The 22,146-nt window shown below is 35.6% G+C and overlaps 1 protein-coding gene across 3 annotated transcripts in view; it reads right to left on the bottom strand.

The window, feature by feature from the left end:
- The window catches only part of LOC105493513 (spermatogenesis associated 17), a 229,857-nt gene that overhangs the window by 93,820 nt on the left and 113,891 nt on the right, over positions 1–22,146 (bottom strand). For all 3 annotated transcript variants that reach the window (XR_011614273.1, XM_011761192.2, XM_011761190.2), the window contains one exon: positions 5,216–5,419. Coding sequence is in view for 2 of the 3 variants with exons in the window: in XM_011761192.2 (XP_011759494.1) it covers positions 5,216–5,419 (204 nt within the window). In the remaining variant the exon portion in view is untranslated. The remainder of the gene's footprint in view (positions 1–5,215; positions 5,420–22,146) is intronic.

The following is a 22,146-nucleotide window of genomic DNA, read 5'->3' as shown; positions in this document are numbered from 1 at the left end:
ATATACTTTTTTATTATTGGGTAACACACAGGAATATGGCTCAGAAAAAAACAAAACAAAATGTAAATCCCATTTTGGGAAAAAGAAAAAGAAGAAGGGAAAGAGAAAAGAAAAAAAAAGAATAGTGAAGAAAAGAGGCAAAGGAAGTAAAGAGAGGAGAAGGTGTTAAGAAAAGACGACAGAAGGAAGATTGAGAAGGAAGGAAAGATAAGAGAATGAAGAACAGGGCAGTGGGGATGACATAGCCAGAGGAAAAGGAGGAGGAACTTAAAATAGGGAAGGAAGGAGACAGAAGAAGAAGGAAAGAAAAAACCATTGAAAGAGTAAATAAATAATAGAAGAGAATAAAAAAGAAAGAAGAGAATATATTAGTAGGGATCATTATTTTATAGCATGCTAGATAAATGTAATTCAGGAGTATATGTGTGTATATATATGTAAGTATACATATATACATATGCAAATACATATTTTAAAATTCCTCCATATGTTTACATATTTTCTCTATATAAACATATATATTTCTCTCTCTCCATACACACACATACACACACACACACAAGCAAGTTGTTTTACAAATGTGTGTAATTTTCTATTTTTATACTTATACCATATACATATATCTTCCATATGGGCTGATACACCATTTATACATATATATTTTCCATATACCTATACATCATCCATATATTATTTCTATATATGTACCTTTTTCCTATGCATTCCATACATACTAAATACACTTATTTATGTATGTCTATGTGTACATAGAATGGAATGGAGGAAGAAAGCCATGTAAGGAATGAAAATGGTTGTACAGAGGTTGTATTGAGAAATAGAGATAAAGAATGAATACTAACAAGTGTAGAAGAAGACACATCATTAAAAGTATACTAAAAGCAGGGCAATAAAGCAAATGTAGTAACATTATAAAACACCTATACCATAACATTACATGTTTAATGGTTAATGTGGTGAATGTTGTATAGTGTGGTAGTTTGGTTCAGGTGACTTTCATGGTGTTTTCAGCTCAGAAATATTTACATGCCCTTATTTTATTCATGCCATGTAATTTTCACATTTCCTAAAAAGTTGCATGCAAAATTACTCTATGAATTCCATGTAGAACCAATAGCTATACAAATGAATATAGCATGCAACATTATTATTATTATTATTATTATTATTTGAGACGGAGTCTTGCTCTGTCACCCAGGCTGGAGTGCAATGGTGCAATCTCTGCTCACTGCAACCTCTGCCTCCCAGGTTCAAGCGATTCTCCTGCCTCAGCCTCCCAAGTAGCTGGGATTACAGGCGTGTGCCACCATGCAAGGCTAACTTTTGTAGTTTTGGTAGAGGCGGGGTTTCACCATGTTGGCCAGGCTGGTCTCGACCTCTTGACCCGAGATGATCCACCTGCCCCGGCCTTCCAAAGTATTGGGATTACAGGCGTGAGCCACCGCGCCCAGCCACAACATGGATTATTAAAAATTTAAATATGCAATATTATGTCTACCTTAACTGTTTTTGAGCAGTCAATACATTTAACACACTGAACACTTAATATACATGCAATGGAAATGCTAGAGTTATTTTCTTGATAGAATAATTAATAAATTTAATTGCTTGTTGATGCAATGTTATGTTATATATGCAATACGATGATTACTTACACTAATAGAAAAATAGTAATGTACATAATTCAAAATAGCAAAAATTCAGTTATTCATAATATAAAAGTCAGTTTATATTTGGATTTAAAACTATTTTAAATGCTTTCACTAGAATATTGACATAACTCTTATTTAAAAAGGAATAATGAAACCATACTCTGAAGATACATCCCCCTAAAAAACTGAAAATTTTCCTACTATCTCTCTTGTGTCCCTTTGCTCACTCCCACTATGCTTTTCACTCCACTTTTGTAAAGAAAAAAATGGTCAGATTCAGATAAATGGATTAGTTTACTAGGTAATTGAGAATGCTGATACATGGGCCTGGCGTGATGGCTCATTCCTTTAATCCCAGCGCTTTGGGAGGCCGAGGCAGGTGGATCACCTAAGGTCAGGAGTTCAAAACCAGCCTGGCCAACGTGGCGAAACCCTGTCTCTACTACTAAAAATACAAAAATTAGCAGGGCATGGTGGCAGGTGCCTGTAATCCCAGCTACTCGGGAGGCTGAGGCAGGAGAATCACTTGAACCAGGGAGGCAGAAGTTGCAGTGTGCTGAGATCCCTCCACTGCACTTCAGCATGGGCAACAGAGCAAGGCACCATCTCAAAAAAAGAATAAGGATATAAATAGAATATCATAGGATCTGAATCAGAGATGAAGAAAAAGAGAAAGCAGTACTGGGGGAAACTGACTATAGATTTTGTTATATTTTATAGCTCTTTCTCTAAGAGAGTATAAACCATCAGTTAATAGTATTAATTATCAGTTAGTAGTTTTGAGAGAGCAAAAAAAAAAAAGATACAAATAATGGGAATTAAGGATGTAATTATAGAGAATGGAAACACAACATATATCACAAATTATTACAGTAAAGTGGGAGATTTTTAATGAAATATAATGCAGGGCTATCTTATTGCAAGGATGATTCAATGGTTGGGGGTATAAAAGGCAGTCTCTAAGATGACCCCCAAGGGCCCCTGCCTCCTGGTATCCATACCCTTGTATAGTCTTTTGCCCTTGAGTATAAAATAGACTTACTCATTTTGAACGGATAGAACATGGCAGAAGTGATGGGATGTCACTTCCAGCATTGGCTTTATAAGCCTGTGGCTTCTGTTTTGAAAGCTGTCTCTCTCTCTCCCTAGGATCATTCACCCAGAGGGAAGTGAGCTACCATGTTGTGAGGCAGCTCTGTGAAGATGCCAATGTGAGGAGGGGCTGAGGCATGACAACACCCAACCATATGAGTGAGGGGATCTCACTGCCCTCCTATCCCCACCCCCTGTCTGAGCCTTCATATGAGATCACGGCCATGGCTGACATCTTTTTTTTTTTTTTTTTTTTTTTTTTTTCTTAAATAGAGACAGGCTCTTGCTATGTTGCTCAGGCTGGTTGTGAACTCTTGGGCTCAAGTGATCCTCCCACCTCACCCTCCCAAAGTACTGGGATTACAGGCAGGAGCCACTGTGCCTGGCCTGGCTGACATCTGGACTACAACATCATGAGAGAACTCGAGTCAGAGGCACTCGCCAAAGGCTGTACCTAGAATGACAAACCCACAGAAACTGTGAAGTAACAAATTTATGTTGGTTTAACCCATTAGATTTTGGAGTAATTTCTTATACAGCAATATAGATACACAAGGGCATGCCTATGCAGGCAGCTAACGGTCAGGAGTTCTGGGAGTTTAACTGTGTGAGCCAAATCTAACACAATGTAGTTGATACTACATGGTGGCAGCTTAATTATTGATCAGGATGATAGACCTCTGGCTCTCTGGGAGTTTTAGGATGGCGACAATCATCACTAATCCCACCCCACTCTACCCTTTAGCCTCAGGAAGTCATTTGCCAATCCTGTGGTACTACAGTCCAGTTATAGTGAAGATTTCCCATTTCTACTATGAGTCTTGCTTTGTTTTGAGCTGTCTCTAATTCTCAAATTTAGATTTTTAAAATTACTCAAACCCAAGTTATGTTTAAAATGGTATGTAAAGAAATATAGCATCAAATGAGAGGTTAAATTCAATAAAATTGATAATACATATATTCCCAGCAACAACAGGTTATATCAAGTAGTGGTATAACAATATTTTTACATAAAAAATCTAGATTCTAGGAAATAATCCATGTTTTAACTTCTTATTCAATATAACAAGATTTAATACCAAAGAAGTGTTTGTTCACTTCTTTGGTATATATTAATAAATTGCTTTATGTTTATTATTTAAAATTAGAGTTCACAAAAAATAATTTTCCTCTGGTCAAAAAATGGAAGAAAACAATAACCTATATATATACAGATTATAGACTATATATATGTAGATTGGTCGCCAGACTGGAGTGCAGAGGCACAATCTCAGCTCATTGCAACCTCTGTCTCCCGAGTTCAAGCTATTCTCTTGCCTAAGCCTCCCGAGTAGCTGGGACCACAGGCACGCACCACCATGCCTAGCTAATTTTTGTATTTTTAGTAGAGATGGGGTTTCACCATGTTGTCCAGGATGGTCTTGATCTCTTGACCTTGTGATCCACCTGCCTCAGCCTCCCAAAGTGCTGGGATTACAGGCGTGAGCCACCGTGCCCGACCCTATATTTTTAAAAAGCAAGACACTATAATGGAGTAGAGAAGGAGCCCATAGAATGGGAGAAAATATTTGCAAACCAAGAATTAATACCCAGAACATATAGAGAACTCCTAAAACTCAACAACAAAAAGCAGCCCAATTCAAAAATGGGCAAAGGACTTAGAATAGACATTTCTTCAAAGAAGACACACAAATGGCCAATATGCACATAAAAAGATTCTCAACATCACTAATAATTAGAAAAATGCAAATCAAAACTGCAACAAGATACCATTTTACATCCACTAGGATGGCTACTATTAAAAGAAAAAAAAAACAGAAAATAATTGTTGGTGAGCAGGTGGAGAAATTGGAACCCTCGTGCCCTGTTTATGGGAATGGAAAATGTGTACAGATGCTATGGGAAACAGTACGGCAGTTTCTCAAAAAATTAAAAATATAATTACAATATAACCTGGCAATTCCACTTCTGAGTATATTCTTAAAAGAAATGAAAACACAGTCTCAAGAAGATCTTTTACACCCATGTTCACAGCAGCATTATTCACAATATAATATGTAAAGTGTGGTCGCAAATCAAGTGCCTATTGGCATTTAAATGGATAAACAAAATGTGGTATGTACATAAAATAGAATATTATTCAGCCTTAAGAAAGAAGGAAATTCGGACATATTCTGCAACATAGATGAACTTTAAGAACATTGTGCTAAGTGAAACAAGTCATGTCAGGATGGGGCAAAGGGAAATGGAGAGTTGTTCAGTGGGTATAGAGTTTCAATTCTACAAGATGAACAGAGTTCTAGTGACAGCTGATTGCACAAAAATATGAATGTACTTAATCCCACTAAACTATATAGTTAAAAATGGTTAAATTAAGATAGTGTTATATAAAAACTGCAAAAAAAAAGCAAGAATAAAATTAATGACAGAATTCTTATACAGCAAATTAGTACCTGACATTGCTTTCTATTAATAGGTGGTAGAATTTCAGACCGAGGAAAAGAACGGGCGCTTGTACAAGCTAGCCAATCATTAAGGCTGGTGGAGTCCTTCTGCTTAACTTTAGGTCTTCGGTGTGTTAAAGGCTTTGCCTTTTGTAATTGCAACTCCCATGGATCAGGCTCTTTTCTGAAGGGTGAATTGTATATTCCTGGAATCTAAAGAAGAAGAAAGCAATTTTTATTTTTATCCTTAATTTTCAGATGAAATAAAAGAAAGATACAGTTGTACCATGAAATTTTTTCTTATGTTCAAAGAACATTTTAAACTCCAACTGTGGTTCTTAACCAGAGGTGGACTTCAGATTTACCTAAGGGGATTTTACAAAATACTTATACTTGTCTTTACGCTACACAAGTAAAGGCAATTTCAACATCTTTCAAGATTGAGCACTAAATATTTTAAAAACTAGTGAGCTCAAGTTCCTATCTGTCACACAGCCTTTTTATATCACTATACTTAAGAAAAAATTACAGTAAGTCCCTAACTCATTCATTTTGTATTCTAACTATATGCTATGTATATTTAACTATACGTGTAAGTCACATATTCACTCACAGGAAGTCAAATACACAATGCTTGAACAAGTTTCAGGTACAAAATAAGTACTCAAATATTTGACTGATTATTTTAATTATTATTCATTACATAAACTAAGGGCAGCTACCTTAACTTTTGTACTTTTAAATCAAATTAATATCACCTATAATGCTATAGGTATCGCCTATAATATAGGCTATAATACTATATTATATATCGCCCAAAATAACATCCTGTATTTCATGAGTTGTATTCATGTGGTTAGGTGCTATGCTTCTGTAGTGTCATATTATCCTTGCTGTTCTATCACTGACTTTGTCACGCACTGCATCAAAATAGTCAAGAGTACCTATCACACAATAGAGGTTCAATAGATGTATGTGTGACAAATGTTAAGTCAAATTTAGCAGTGTCCATTTTTGAAAATTTAATGTTGTTTGAATATACAAACTGCATAGAACAAAATGTTGATGCTATTATATTTCATGGTATTAGATATCAATCTTTGATATATGGTTCCATGAAGCCTTATATCAAAATATATACACATATGTGTACACATAAATATCATACACAAATGCATATTCAAAAGGGGAAGTTACATTTTAAAGGGCAGTATGACTTGTTTGGTTTCTTTGTAGACACTCTCGACTATATAAAGAATATATCCATTACATTTATCTGTTCTTACTAAAAATGTGATTTCTCTTATGCCATCAAAATATCTATAAACATTTCTGTTTGCTACATTTACTTCATGGGATCAGCAGTTCCAAAGCATTAACTAAGATAGCTGTCTTCGAAAAACTGTCTAAGAAAACTTTGTATTTCCAGCCTAACTCAACGATAAGTGTTAACCTCTATCAAATACCTACCCAGGCTGGATTCAACGTCCTATCCCAAATGCAATATACTATCCCAAATGCAACCTCCTACCCCAATTGCAATGTCCTATCCCAAAGGCAACGTCCTATCCCAAAGGCAACGTCCTATCCCAAATGCAACGTCCTATCCCAAATGCAACGTCCTATCCCAAATGCTACGTCCTATCCCAAATGCAATGTCCTATCCCAAATGCAACGTCCTATCCCAAATGCAACGTCCTATCCCAAATGCAATGTCCTATCCCAAATACAATGTCCTATCCCAAATGCAATGTCCTATCCCAAATGCAATGTCCTATCCCAAATGCAATGTCCTATCCCAAATGCAACATCCTATCCCAAAGCCAATGTCCTATCCCAAATGCAATGTCCTATCCCAAATGCAACGTCCTATTCCAAATACAATGTCCTATCCCAAATGCAATGTCCTATCCCAAATACAATGTCCTATCCCAAATACAATGTCTTATCCCAAATTCAAAGTCCTATTCCAAATACAATGTCCTATCCCAAATGCAATGTCCTATTCCAAATACAATGTCCTATCCCAAATGCAATGTTCTATCCCAAATGCAATGTCCTATCTCAAATGCAACATCCTATCTCAAATGCAATGTCCTATCCCAAAACCAATGTCCTATCCCAAATGCAATATCCTATCTCAAATGCAACATCCTATCTCAAATGCAATGTCCTATCCCAAATGTAATGTCTTATCCCAAATGCAAAGTCCTATTCCAAATGCAATGTCCTATCCCAAATGGAATGTGCTATCCAAAAATGCAACGCCCTATCCCAAATGCAACATCCTGTCCCAAATGCAATGTCCTGTCCCACATATTTCCTCACTATGGTGATAACCACCACAACACCTATCACATTACACTGTTTCAAAATTATATTTGCATGTATGTCTTCCACAAGCTAGCAGTTGGAGCACAGAGAGTCTGTTCCAGGTATTTTTGCAACCCCAGGGCCTAGCAGGGTACATGGCACTTAGTAGGCACTCAATAAATGAATGTTAAATGCTCATCTAGAATAACAACGTACAGTTCAGAAAGGCCCATGAAAACCTCTGTTTCACTCTTGCTTTCCAAAGCAACATAAATATCTTAATAAAAAGAGACTTATTTCAAAATCATATTAACTGCTTTCAAAGAATATACAGATTATATCATTTTTCTCTTTCTTAACAGAACAGTTTAAATTGGCTTTAAAACACATTGTCAAAGACCTACTCGAGTCACGTCCAACTCAAATTTTCCTATTTTATAATTGGAGACTATATTTTATTGAATGCAAAATAGTTAATGTAAATGCATTTAAACATTTAAAAATATTTTTGTATTGGCTCTTCTTTGAGATTTATTCTCTATTACAATTGAAACAAGAAAAACACTGTGCTGAAAAACATTAAAGGTGGTTATATAAACCATTTTTAATGTCATGTTAACATGTTCTCGCTATAACAGTAAATATGGACGAGGTAAATACACAGACAATAGCTTTCCATGGACACTAATTTTTAAGTGGATGGTAATTACAAAGATAATTTCTAGGGTGATTTTCTAAGATTAGAATTTATTGATTGTAATGAGAAAAAATAAATGTTATATTTTTAAAGACTATTGTGACATAAAGTATAACTAAATCTACAGTCTATAAAAATGATACGAGAATACCATTCTCATCAGTGATGATCTAATAAACTGAAGTCTGTTAGTTTTTTATTAACATTGCTACAACCTTACAGATTAAAATGGTAAAATACATACAATTTAGCTAGATTATAATTTATCATTTGAAAATATCTACCTACCTGAATAATGGCTACCAGCTATTAACTTTACCCCATTAGAAATCCTCTTTGATCTCCTTGCACATTTGCATGCACTTGTATACATAGGCTAGATGGGAAATGCAAATGGATCAGTAGACATGATAGCTTTCTTAAATTATATTTTGCAACCTATATGGAGACCTCCTCATGTGTATTCTCTTTGCAATTTAAATCAAATATAGATCGAAAATATATTTTAATTGAATTTCAAATGTATCATTTAAAGTCTTCAAGGTGTCAGTATTTTAGAAATTAATTGAATACATTTGCTAAGTTATGTCAATAAAAACAGTCCAGCACTCCCACAATCCCTACAGCAAGCAAATACACTATTTATTTATATTGATACAGTATTCATTTACTTATTATTTCTTTAAACAAATACAATAACCTTAACATACTATTGTCTCAATTGCCATATTTCATCATTAGTAAGTCATTTATGAATAATGGTTTCTTGTTGATTTTTTAAAATATTACCCTGAGTCACAAAAGACAGGGTTAATCCTCAGGGACTATGGCATATTTTTCAGTTTTCACATTTTTCACAACTTAGAAGGGCTACTGCCAAGGTAGCTTTGGGGACTTCATTTTCAGCAATAATTTTCTAGAGTGACCAACACTATGGGGAAATCTGTGCTAACTGTTTTAAAAAAAAAGAAAAAGCCTACAACTGAGTTATTTGCAGTACTGTCATGCTAACATTCAACTCAATAAGACCCAAGAAATCTCAGGAGAGGACTCTGCTAATAGCTTCTTACTGACCTCCTTGCATCAGGCCCGGCTGCTGACTGGTGGCCCAGTGGTGAATATGGCAAATGAGGTGTGAAAGCACTGATTTTTTTTAAAGGCTATGATTCTGACTCGTCAAAAGGCAAAAAAAAAAAAAAAAAAAGGCAATGAGTTATATAATAGATATATATTTTTCTTGAATTCCCCCCTTCAGACTCTCCATCATGGGAACTTAAGCATGACCTAGAATATTAATTATGTCAGGTTGAGCAACGAGCAAATGTACCATTTGTTACCCAGTCACCCTTAGCATTACATTAATATTTTGAACCATTCCGTATTTCTAACAATCTATCAATTGGCCCTTTTCTTCTCAGTTTTTATTCTTATACCTAAGTATTATATGGAAAAGTGTTAAAACAGTACAATTGATTTGAAAATAAATGGATATACTTGTTTTATTTGAAGCATCTACTATTTTATTCCATAAAAAATGTTTTTTATGGCCATTTTCCACTCATACACTGACCTTTACTTTGTAATTGCCTGGGGGAAGCTATAGTCTAATTTTTTCCTCTTCTCTTTGTTACCAAGGTGTACTTTTAAAACAAGTTTCTATGAAATAGGAAGAATAAGACACAGGATAGTGTACACCTACAATTCCCAAATCACAATTACTAATGTTCTGATTTCATAATTTACCATAACAGAAATAATAATTTCTCATGATTTCCAAGGAACTGCTCATTCTGGGTATGAAGAATGATTAAGTATTCAGGATAGGTGGAAGAATTCGTTTTAGTTTTACAAATGACAATTATGCAGCAAAAAAGAGTGGCTGATCACAAGTAGGAATAAAATTTAAAACTATTTTCTTGGCTCTTGATTCAAAATTTCTGAATGCCATGAGAGAGAAACAGTTCCTAAAGGAGGCTAAAATATGTTTGGATTCTAAGTTTTAATCACATTTGGCCTAAAAAAATGATATACTAAGCCAGTAGGGAAGAGTAGTAAAAATCTCTCTCTAATAACTAGAAAAGTACAAGTGGGCCAGAGAACTGTGAATGAAATATTTGCTAGGGTAGGGACTGCTGAATCAACACTGACCAATGCACTTCATCATAATTATCAGGACATACTACTGCCAGAGGATTTATAAAAATCCCACTCAGCAAATAATTGCCCTGCTGTTAGGAGATAGTCAGAGTGTTAACACACTGTCACAGTGTAGCATTTAGTAAGATATTCTACATTCAATTACTCTTGCTAAGAACTAAAAGAAAACATGGTCATTTCTCAGCTACAGCAGTTATGCCTCCATGTACATTTCAGACAATAGTTAACCCTCAGATATAGCACCCCAGAAGGAATAAGAATTTCATGGAAACATTAGGGATTCACAAAGGATATATGTGGTCAGAACTTATCTAGATAAAGGAATATTTTTTTGACAAATGCTTTTAGTCTTCTTTGTTTTACTTCAGTTAAGAAGGAATTTTTAAATGTTTTGAGCCATATTATAGAGAGGGGTCACATTAAATGCAGATCCCAGAAAGTTGAAAAAGTAACTTGAAGGGGTCATTTGGTTCTTCCAAGAACTCAAGCCCTAAAGAACACCATCAAGAGGAGTATTTCAGCCAAGAACATGAGGTTGTTTGTATGCTCATTCTAAGACCATTCTTCCCGAGTTCCTCAAGGGTGCAGATAAGAGAGTATTTTAAAAATAATAACTGCATTCAGCTTGAGTTTGTTTGGAGAATTCTAGAACTCCTCAGAGGATATAGTGCAAGGGGCAAGTAGATCTATTGGAAAATTCACCTTTAGAAGGTTCTCCTAACTATAGTGCTATTAACATCTTCATTCTGGAACACGTTTGTTTTTCCTCATGTATTTCACATACCAAAGGTACACTTTGATTTTTTTTCTCACGTGATAGAAAATACATATTGCAAATGAAATGTTACCTTTGATATAGCTATTTAACACGTATATCTTTAGCAATCATTTTTATAACTTCATCCATATGATCATACATTAAACATCCTAATGAAATGTTTATCAAAATGAAGAAATTTAAATAGAATACTGAGAAAGTGTCCACCTTGCTAGATCCAAAACAGGCACAGAGGCGAATAAAAAGTTATCACTCCCATCAAGCTGTTCTTAGTGGTGGGGGTGGGTGGGATTAGGAGAATGGTTTTGTAATTGACTATTACATAACTAGCCAGTAGTAAGTGTCCTCCAATAACTGTTGAAGAGGTACACATCAAAGACTGCAATAAAAGTATATGTTCTGTGTAAAAAATATTCAAATTTGTTCTAAAGATGGGTAGAGCTGGCTGGGCACAGTGGCTCACGTCTGTAATCCCAGCACTTTGGGAGTCTGAGGCAGGTGGATCACGAGGTCAGGAGTTGGAGACCAGCCTGGCCAACATATTGAAACCCCATTTCTACTAAAAATACAAAAAAATAGCTGAGTGTGGTGGCGGGCACCTGTAATCCCAGATACTCGGGAGGCTGAGGCAGGAGAATTGCTTGAACTCAGGAGGTGGAGGTTGCAGTGAGCTGAGATCACGCCATTGCACTACAGCCCAGGTGACAGAGTGTGATTCTGTCTTAAAAAAAAAAAAAACAAAAAACGGTAGAGCTTTGCAATAAAGAAAAGAAAGGTATTTGAGACCAACAGAATTATAAAAAAAATAAACACACGCTTGTGGGAAACCATACGACCTTTGTTAAAGAAACATGAAGTTGGCCAGTTTAAGCATGAGGTTATTGTTAGAGATGAGCTTGTCAAGATTGTAGTCAATTCTAGAAGGCTGAAAATTTGGACTTAATTCTGTATAAAATGAGAATCTCTTGTTTTTCACATCTTCTTTATTTTTTATTTATTTATTTTTTTGAGACGAAGTCTCACTCTGTCGCCAGGCCGGAGTGCAGTGGAGCGATCTCGGTTCACTGCAACCTCCACCTCCCTGGTTCAAGCAATTCCCCTGCCTCAGTCTCCTGAGTAGCTGGATTTACAGGTGTGTGCCACCATGCCTGGCTAATTTTTTGTATTTTAGTAGAAATGAGGTTTCACCATGTTGGTCAAGATGGTCTCGATCTCCTGACCTCGTGATCTGCCTTCCTCAGCCTCCCAAAGCGCTGGAATTACAGGCATGAGCCACTGCACTGGGCCTACATCTCCTTTAAAAGGTAAATTCAGAAAAAAGTCTGAAGCAGGCCATACTAGTGTGTGAAACTTGAAGATGCAGCCTCTGTGAAACACAGGCACAAAACACAGTTAAAGAGACAAATCAGGCATCAGAACCAGTCTCAGATATGACAAGAATGTTGTAATTATCAGGCCAGGATTTAACATAACTAAGATTAATATGCTAAGGGCTTAATGAATAAAGTGCACAGCCTGCAAGGAAGACGGCCAGTGTAAGCAGAGAGATGGAAAACTATTAAAGCACCAACACTGTAACAGAAATGAAGAATGGCTTTGATGGGTTTATTAGTAGATTGGACATGGTTGAGGGAAGAATCTCTGAACTTGAGGATATGTCAATAGAAACCTCCAAAATGGAAAAGCACAGAGAAGAAAGTCTTTTAAAAATGAAACAGAATATCCAAGAGCTGTGGGACAAATACAAAAGGTATAACATATGTGTAATAAAAATAACATAAGGGGAAGAGCGAGAGAAAGGGACAGAAGAAATATTTAAAGCAAGAAAGACTGGGAATTTACCCAAATTGATGTTAGACACCAAATCACAGATCCAGAAAGCTCAACAAAAATCAAGCAGGATAAATTTTAAAAAGGACAAAACCACAGTAGGCAAATTACTTTCAATCTCAGGAAATCAAAGGTAAAGAAAAAATCTTGAAAAGACACAAAGAAAAAAATACCTTACCCTAAGAGTAAAGTAAGAATTTTACATCCAATTTATCCTCAGAAACCATGCAAGCAAGAAGAGAATAGAGTGAAATATTTATAATTTTAGAGAAAAATGCCACCAGCATTTTTCATGCTCAACCATGTCCAAGACTCTACCCTACAAAATTATCCTTCTAATATAGAGGAGAAATAAAGACTTTCTCAGATAAAGAAAAACTAAGAGAATTTCTTGCCAGTAGACCTACTCTATATGAAATATTAAAATAAGTTTTCAGAGAGAATGAAAATGAAATATCACAATGTTTTCACTTATAAGTGGGAGCTAAACATTAAGTACACATAGACACAAAGATGGGAACAATAGACACCGGGGCCCATTTGAAGGGGAAAGAAAGAAGAGTGAGGGCTGAAAAACTGCTTATGAGGTACTATGTTCACCACCTGGGTGACAAAATCATTTGTACATCAAACCCTAACAACACACAATTTATCCACATAACAAACCTGCATGTGTGCCCCCTGAACCTAAAATAAGAGTTGAGAAAAGACAAGAAAAAAAAAAAAAGAAAAAGAAAATGATATAGGCCAGAAAATCAGATCTATATTTTTTTATAAAAGGAAGATCAGAGAAGAAATAAATCAAGGTAAAATAAAGCCTTTTATTTTTATTATTCTTAATTGATCTAACAGAGAACAGTTTGTTCAAAATAATAGCGTCAAGGTATTCAATTATGACGCATATGTATATAAATGCTTATGTATAAGTATAATAAATGACAATAATGATACAAGAGATGGGATGGAGAAATGATAATTATTTTGTTATTATAAGGTACTTGTACTACCTATGAAGTTGTATAGTGTTACTTGAAAGTGGAGTTGCATGAGTTGCAAATGTGTATTGCAAACTTTAGGGCAACTGCTAATTTAAGTTAAAATAAAGAAATATAGCTTACATACTAAGAAAGTAGAGAAAATGGGATCATATAAAATATGCAGTTAAAATAACAAAGGACAGAAAAAGAGTATGAGACAAAATAAGAAGCAAAGAACAAGGGGCACAAATGAAAATCAATATCAAATATGGTAGATATTAATCCAACTAATCTGTAACTAATATCAATAATCACTTTAAACATTAGTGGTCTAAATACATCAATTAAAAGATAGAGATTGTCAGAGTGGATAAAAAAAAGAAGACCCAATTATAAGTAGTCTAAAAGAAACCCACTTCAAATATAAAGATACATATAGATTAAAAGTAAAGGGCTAGAGAAAGATATACCAGGCTAACAAATAATAAAAAGAAACTGGGAGTAACTATATTAATTTCAGGTATAATGGACTTCAAAGTAAGGAAAATTATCAGGGATAAAGAGGGGTAATACATAATGACAAAGCACTCAATTTCCCAAGAAGACACAACAATTTGTAAAGCGTATATGCCTAGCAACAAAGCATCAAAATATGTGAGGCAAAATCTGATAGCTGTAAGAAGAAATAGATGAATCCACTATTACAGTGGGAGAATTCAACACCTCTCTATCAGAAATGAATAGAGCCTTCTCAGACTCACATAGAACACTCACCTAAACACTCACATAGAACACTCATCCTGGGCCATAAAACACATCTTAACAAATTTAAAAGAACAGAAATTATACAAAATATGCTGAGACCACAGTGTAATTAAACTAGAAATCAATAACAGAAAGATAGCTGGAGACCTCCCAAATACTTGAAGATTAAACAACACATTTTATCACGTGGAACAAAAAAGAAACCTCAAGAGAAAATTTTAGATTTTTTGAAATAAGTTAAAATTAAAATACAGCTTATCAACATTTGCGGGATTCAACAAAAGCAAGGCTTAAAGGCAAATTGATTGCATTGACTGAATATATTAGAAAAAATATATAAAATGAATAATCTAAGCTTCCATATTAGGAAACTGAAAAAAAAAATAGCAAATTTATTCCAAGGCAAGCAGAAGAAAAGAAGTAATAAAAATTAGAGCACAAAAAAATAAAATCGAAAACAGAAAAATCAATAGAGAAAATCAACAAACCAAAAGCTGTTCTTTGGAAAGATAAATAAAATTAATTGTTCTCTATGCAGGCTAACAAAAAAAAGGAAGGAAGATGCAAATTACTAATATCAGAAATGAAAGGGAAGACATTACTATTACTGCAGATCTCATGGATATTAAAAGGGTAATAAAAAGAATATTATAAACAACTCCATGCCCACAAATTTTATAACCTAGATGAAATGGACCAATTTCCATTTCATCTCAACAGTGAGGAACTAGAATCTTTATCCCACTAAGATCAGGAACAAGGCAAGGATGTCTCCTCTCATCACTTCTTTTCAACACTGTACTGGAAGTTAAATTACTGGAATTTAAATAAATTATAGAATGGGCAAAATACCTGGACACCTCCCCAAAGAAGAGACACAGATGGCAAATAAGTATATGAAAAGATGTTCATTATCATATGTCATTAAGGAATATCACTGTATACCAACTAAACTGGCCAAAATACAGAACACTGATACCACCAAATGCTAGCAATAGGCGTGGAGCAACAGGAACTCTCATTTATTGGTAGTGGGAATGCAAAATGATACAAGTACTTTGGAATACAGTTTGACAGTTTTTTACAAAACTGAACATACTCTTATATAATCTAGCAATTGTGTTCTTATATATTTACTCAATTGACTTGAAAATTCACTTCTGCACCAACACCTGCACAAAAATGTTTATAGCAGCTGTTTACATAATTGCTAAAACTTGGAGGCAACCAAGATGTTGGATAAATACACTGTGGTACCTCCAACAGTGAAAAAATATTTAGCACTAAAAAACAATGACCTATCACACCATGAAAAGACATGCAGAAACCTTAAATGCATATTACTAAGCGAAAGAAGCCAATCTTAAAAGGCTGTATGACTCCAACAATCTGACATTCTGGAAAAGAGAAAACTTTGGAGATAGATAGTAAAATCTTCAGAGGTTGTAGGGAGTGAGGGATGAAGAGGCAGAGCACAGAAGGTTTTTAGGGCAGTGACACTACTCTGTATGATACTATTATGGTGGATATATGTCATTATGTATTTGTTAAACCCATAGAACATACAGCATCAGGAATGAAACTAATGTAAATTATGGACTTTGGGTGATAATGACGTATCCATGTAGGCTCATTAATAGTAATAAATGCACCATTTATTGGATGATTGGATGATGCAGGATATTGACAGTGGGGAAGGTTGTGCATGTGTAGTGGAAGGCAGTATATGGGAAATTTCTGTGACTTCCTATCACTTTTTCTATAAATCTAAAACTATTCTAAAATATAAAGCCTATTTTTTAAAAAAAGTAAATGGCACCACCAGCTCCTCAGCTTCTTAAGTGAAAAACCCGAGAATCATCCATGATAATTACTGATTTTCCCCTACCCCATATATCCAACCCACCAACGAGTTCTATTAATTCTAGCTCCAAAATACATCTTGACTCCATAGGCTTCTATTCATATCCGTGGCCACAATCCTTGTCCAAGCAACCATAATATCTTTACCAAAGTGCTTCACACTTATAGTTTCTCTCCATCTGCTGTGCTTACCCCCTTCCTGCAAGGAAGTCCAAGTAATAAAAATAAAACAAGTATTTTAGTTCCTTAATAAAAAGCTGTCATTACCTTTTCAATGCACCTAAGAAGATCTCATAAATTCTTAACAACGCCCATTCTTTTCTGTTCCAACCTCATTTTAGCCAGTCTCTCATCCCTCATTACACAGCAGCCACATCTTTTTTCCCATTTCTTCAATACATGCCAGTTATATCCATGACTCAAACTCACCAAAAATGTTTTTTTTTTTTTCCCCATCTGCTTATTTGCCTGGCCAAATCACACTCATCCTTAAGAATTCACACTAAATATCATTTCTTTAGAAAGACTTTTCATGACCCACACACATTCTAAATTAGACTGTCCTATTCTATTCTTTCTCTCATGGGACCCTTTTCATTTTCTTCATGGCACTTATTACTAATTGTATGCATATATGAGTAATTGTTTTATAATGTCTATCTCCCCAAGTCCAGTTTACGTTCCAAAAGGACAAGGACTGTGTCCATTTTCTTGGTCTCTATGTAGGGTAAGTTGTTGGTTCTCAACTCTGGCTGCATATTAGAAGAATTTGAAAAATACTGATGTTCAAGCTCTTCCCTAAATTAACTCATTCAGAATCTTTGAAGCATGTGTCTGGGCATTTGTCTAGTTTAGTTAGTGGGGTTGTTTTTGTGTTTGTTTGTTTGTTTGTTGGTATTTTGAGACAGGGTCTCACTCTGTCACCCAAGATGGAGTGCAGTGGCAACCACTGCCTCCTGGGTTCAAGCAATTCTCCCACCTCAGCCTCCCCAGTAGCTGGGACTACAAGCACACACCACCATGGCCAGCTAATTTTTGTGTTTTTAGTAGACATGGGGTTTCACCATGTTGGCCAGGCTGGTCATAAACTCCTGACCTCAGTTGATCTGCCTGCCTCGGCCTCCCAAAGTGCTGGGATTACGGGTATGAGACACGGTACCTGGTCTAGTTTAGTTTTGTTTTTTAAAGCTGATGTGCAGCCAGAGCTGAGAACCCTGACTATTGCTTATCTCCATAACTGGCATAGAGTAGACAATCTATCGTGACCTGAAAAACTGATAAAAAACCCCAGGTCTATAGAGAGGTTAAAATTTCTTATTCAGAGGTAAGGAAAAAGAGCAATGAAAATAAAGGATGAGATGGATGGGGAAACATTCCATAGAGTAGAATCAAAAGGCATTGATACTGGATTAATTAAGAGGGATATAAGAGAATGTGGAGTCATGGAAAAGCTTGGGTTTCGAACCAAATCAGAGAAGGTAGAAAGAGGAATATTAATATCTGTTTTGGAGTATTAGGATTGAGCTTCCCTTAAAACATTCAGGTTGAGAGGTCCAGTGTATTGTTGTAAGAGTGGGTCTGAAACTTAAAAAAGAGGTCATAGCTAGCAACTGGAGTGTTTTCTAAATAAAAATAGCTAAAGGTGTGAAAAACGGATGGGGTTACTGAGGGAGAGTGTAGACTGAGAGAAGAGCCAACGGGAAAGTCTTAAGAGTGTGCACGTTAAAGAAATAAGTGGGAGAAGAGAAGCCCATGAAGGGCACTCAAAAGAGCAAATAGTGAGGGAGGAGAAGCAGGACTCAAGGGAGAAGACCATTTCATGAAAGAGGTCAGAAGTGTCAGATGCTACGGAGAGGTGGAACAGCATGAGGACGGAGAACGCACACCTGGAATGGTAATTAGAAGGTGACGGGTGACCTCTGCAGCGGCAGATTCTGTTCTTGTGGCTGATATTACACTGTAATTCAATGAATGTGAGAAAAGAAAGAGGATTTCTCTTTAACCCTATTGCATTTTGAAAGACTTTAAGAGAAAGATTCCATTTACAGAACTTTCTGGGACATCTTCCTCACTAAACAATTCTCTCTTTAAATGTAAATATCAGGTCACTATTTTACTGATCCTTGAAAGAACCAGACTAAAATTGCTTGTTTTCTTGATTAGGCAATTTCTCTAGGCTTGCTCCTTTCTCTAAACTCTATCAACGCTCTACCCCTACCCCTAGCCCACCCCCTACCTCCAATATGGCTTCATTGATCTCCTTTATCTACAACCTCTCAAGACTGATTCCTGCTCTTCCATTTGAGTCACAACCTTGATAAGTTTATGAATAATTAAGTAATTCTGATAAATGTTGATGTGGAGATATATATATATGAAATATACTATTCTGTGGAGTTAGGATGCCTGGTATTTGAGCAGTATCCGGAAGGAAGAGGAGTTTGGTGTATAAGGTGTGGCAAGGAATTCTCAGAAAACAGCAAGAGTGCAAAGTAACAGAACCTTTAAATAACTTTGGAACTAAAGAACTATAAATAGCCCCAATATGACATCAGAGTATATAAGACATACAGAAATTCCTGAAGAAGACTGAGAAAAAATGACCAGAGAAGGAGAAAAAGATGATCATAATGTCACAAAGGCCAAAGGAGGTTTCAAGAACTGAAGTGTGATGGGCAGTGTGCAGATCTCAGAGAGGTCCCACATGTTTACACTTAGGAGACTCCTGGTGGCCTTATCAAGAGTTATTTTCAGTAGAGTAGTAGAAGTGGATATCAAATTCCATAGTTATTTCTAGACTTCACTATGACTCCGTTATGCACCATTTCTACATATTCTGACCTGGCTTATTATGCATACTAACAATACTTCTATGCCCTAAGAAAAATAGAAGAAAATAACAAAGTATGTTTTTATGACCACCATCCTCCTACAAACCTTCCATTATATACTCTTTTCCTCTGGATACCTAGTGTTTTCACTTACTGGGATTCTTCTACAAGTGATTTGACTTACAATTGATTTCATGTTTGAGTTTAAAAGATAGCTTCCAAGACAACTTGGTGTTGAAAGAAAAACCTCCAGAATTACAGAACTAGACAAGTGAATGAAAATGTTCTTTTGTTAAAGAAAATGTAATAAGAGAATTGGGCATTTGTCAAACTTTATTTCTAGTGCTATGTGGGATTCTGCAAAAAAACTGATTTCCCACCGGTCTTTGAAGAAGGAAGAAGCCATTTTAGGTTTCATCAAATATGGTTGAATGCCTCAGGGGCAAATGCTATATTGCCCTTATCTGACTGGCCACAATCTTGTATCCAGATGTTAAAGACTTTCAGAACACTGAGCCCTTATATAGTCTTCTTCTATAAACTTGTGGCTTCTTACAGGAAAATTATTAAAATATCTATTAGATATAGATTATACCTGCCATTTTGTGATTATTAATTGAGCTAAGTGATTAGATTTTTTTCACTTTTCTGTATGTTATCCTTCAATAAAATTGTATATTTTTTGATTATCTTTTGTTTTCCTATTTTGTTCTGATCTGGATAGTAGAAGGCCCAGAAAATTCAACTGTTTGATAGTAGAAAGCCCAGAAAACACAACTATTCTTCATGACACAGTTATCTTTTATCACCACTCAAACTTGAAGTCTCTCTGTGGTAACATAATTTGGTCACAAAGTAATTAGAGCAAAAATAATTTGGTCAATACACATTTTGATCAAAAAACTGATCAACAAAATCCCTACTTTCTGGATTTTTGTACTATTGGGTTGTTTGTATATGTCTTTATTTTTTCCATTTTTCAAAATTTGAGAAAATAGTTCTTCCTTTGTACCTTCAAATACATAATTTACTTTCAGTCTATCATTAGTGTAGTATTTAAAATAAGGACAGTACAACAACTTAAGTTTATCTACAATAGAAGATGGTCAGATCAAGCAACTATTGATCCATTTGCTTTTTAGTCAAATTGTTTATGACCAAATAATTTTCTGCTAAATTAATCATATCTCTCTTTTAACTATATTTTTGGTAGACTCGTTCTCAAACTACTGCACTACTTTTCTGAAGACTTCTGATTTCCTTGCCTATAATATTTTCAACCTTGCCCTGTGGAACTCCTATTCCATCTATATGAAACAATATCTGTCTGCCTCAACTTTTCAATAAGTGCATTTTTATTATACATGAACTTCTTTCTCCTCTAGAAAACCACTTCCCTTGCTGCCATACTGAGCCAACCATTTTAGTATTCCTTTGTATCACAGTCACCACAAAAAGATTTTCCTTAACTCAGTTCCCCATTGCCACTTTCAATGTGGTACTCATCTACTGTTTTATTTATATATATATATATATATATCTAGATAGATAGATAGATAGATAGATAGATGTATGGTTTTTTGTTTTTGTTTGTGTGTGTGTGTGTGTGTGTGTTTTCTTTTTTTTCTTTTTCTTTTCTTTTTTTTTTTTTTTTTTTTTTTGAGGCATAGTCTTGCTCTTTCGCCCACGCTGGAGTGCAATGGTGCAATCTTGGCTCACTGCAACCTCGGCCTCCCGGGTTCAAGTGATTCTCCTGCCTCAGCCTCCCGAGAAGCTGGGATTACAGGCGCCTGCCACCAAACCTGGCTAATTTTAGTATTTTTAGCAGAGATGGTGTTTTGCCATGTTGGCCAGGCTGGTCTTGAACTCTTGACCTTGGGTGACCCACCCACTTCAGCCTCCCAAAGTGCTGGGATTATAGACATGAGCCACCATGCCCGGCCTCATCTACTTTTTTGTAATCTGAATATCTCATATTTTTCCCTATTGCAGTTACCATAAACTGACTTGCTGGTTATTCCCCGATATTCACAATAGCCCTTGGCACATGGTCCAGTCTTCCCTTTTACTGCATGTTCCTAGAAAATTTTAGGTGATTTCATATGCAAGTGGCAACCCATCCCAATATTATGGCTTCATAGTTCTTTGATGCCTTCATCTCCACTGACCTTCACATTTATGGAATGGTGACCACACCCCATACATCCCCATCATCCAGACTGCTCTGTGTAATTATATAATCTTAAAGATCAATATCTCACCCTCTTACCACAACTTTCTGGTCTGTTAGTTATCTCATATTCTTATTCTTGTTACCCATAAGTTCATTCCCTGGAGATCTCAAGTCAATGGATTCCTCCAACCCTTCCTAATCTATTGTCTCCTTTTCACCCTCACTTAGTTCCCTGCTCATCTGAGTCCCATTGTTGATTATGTTAATCACTCAAGGCTCTAACATCAATCATCTTGCCATACCCACTGGGCCATAGCCCAAACGAGAATAAATTCAACTATGCAGTAGAGCTTAGTGGTTATGAGCATGACTTCTGGAGGCAGACTAACAAAATCCAAATTCCCACCTCCACCTTTTATTACCTTTGTAATTTTAACCTGCGTTATATAACCTCACTGTATCTGTTTTCCTCTCCATAATAACGGAACTACCTCATAAAGTTGATAAAGATTAAAGGTACTAAATCTTTAGTACCTTTGAGCTATTCAAAAGCTAA

This window comes from Macaca nemestrina, chromosome 1 (assembly GCF_043159975.1).
Source record: "Macaca nemestrina isolate mMacNem1 chromosome 1, mMacNem.hap1, whole genome shotgun sequence".
Lineage (NCBI taxonomy): Eukaryota > Metazoa > Chordata > Mammalia > Primates > Cercopithecidae > Macaca > Macaca nemestrina.
The sequence above is the reverse complement of the archived record's forward strand: the minus strand, read 5'-3'. Positions and strand labels throughout refer to the sequence as shown.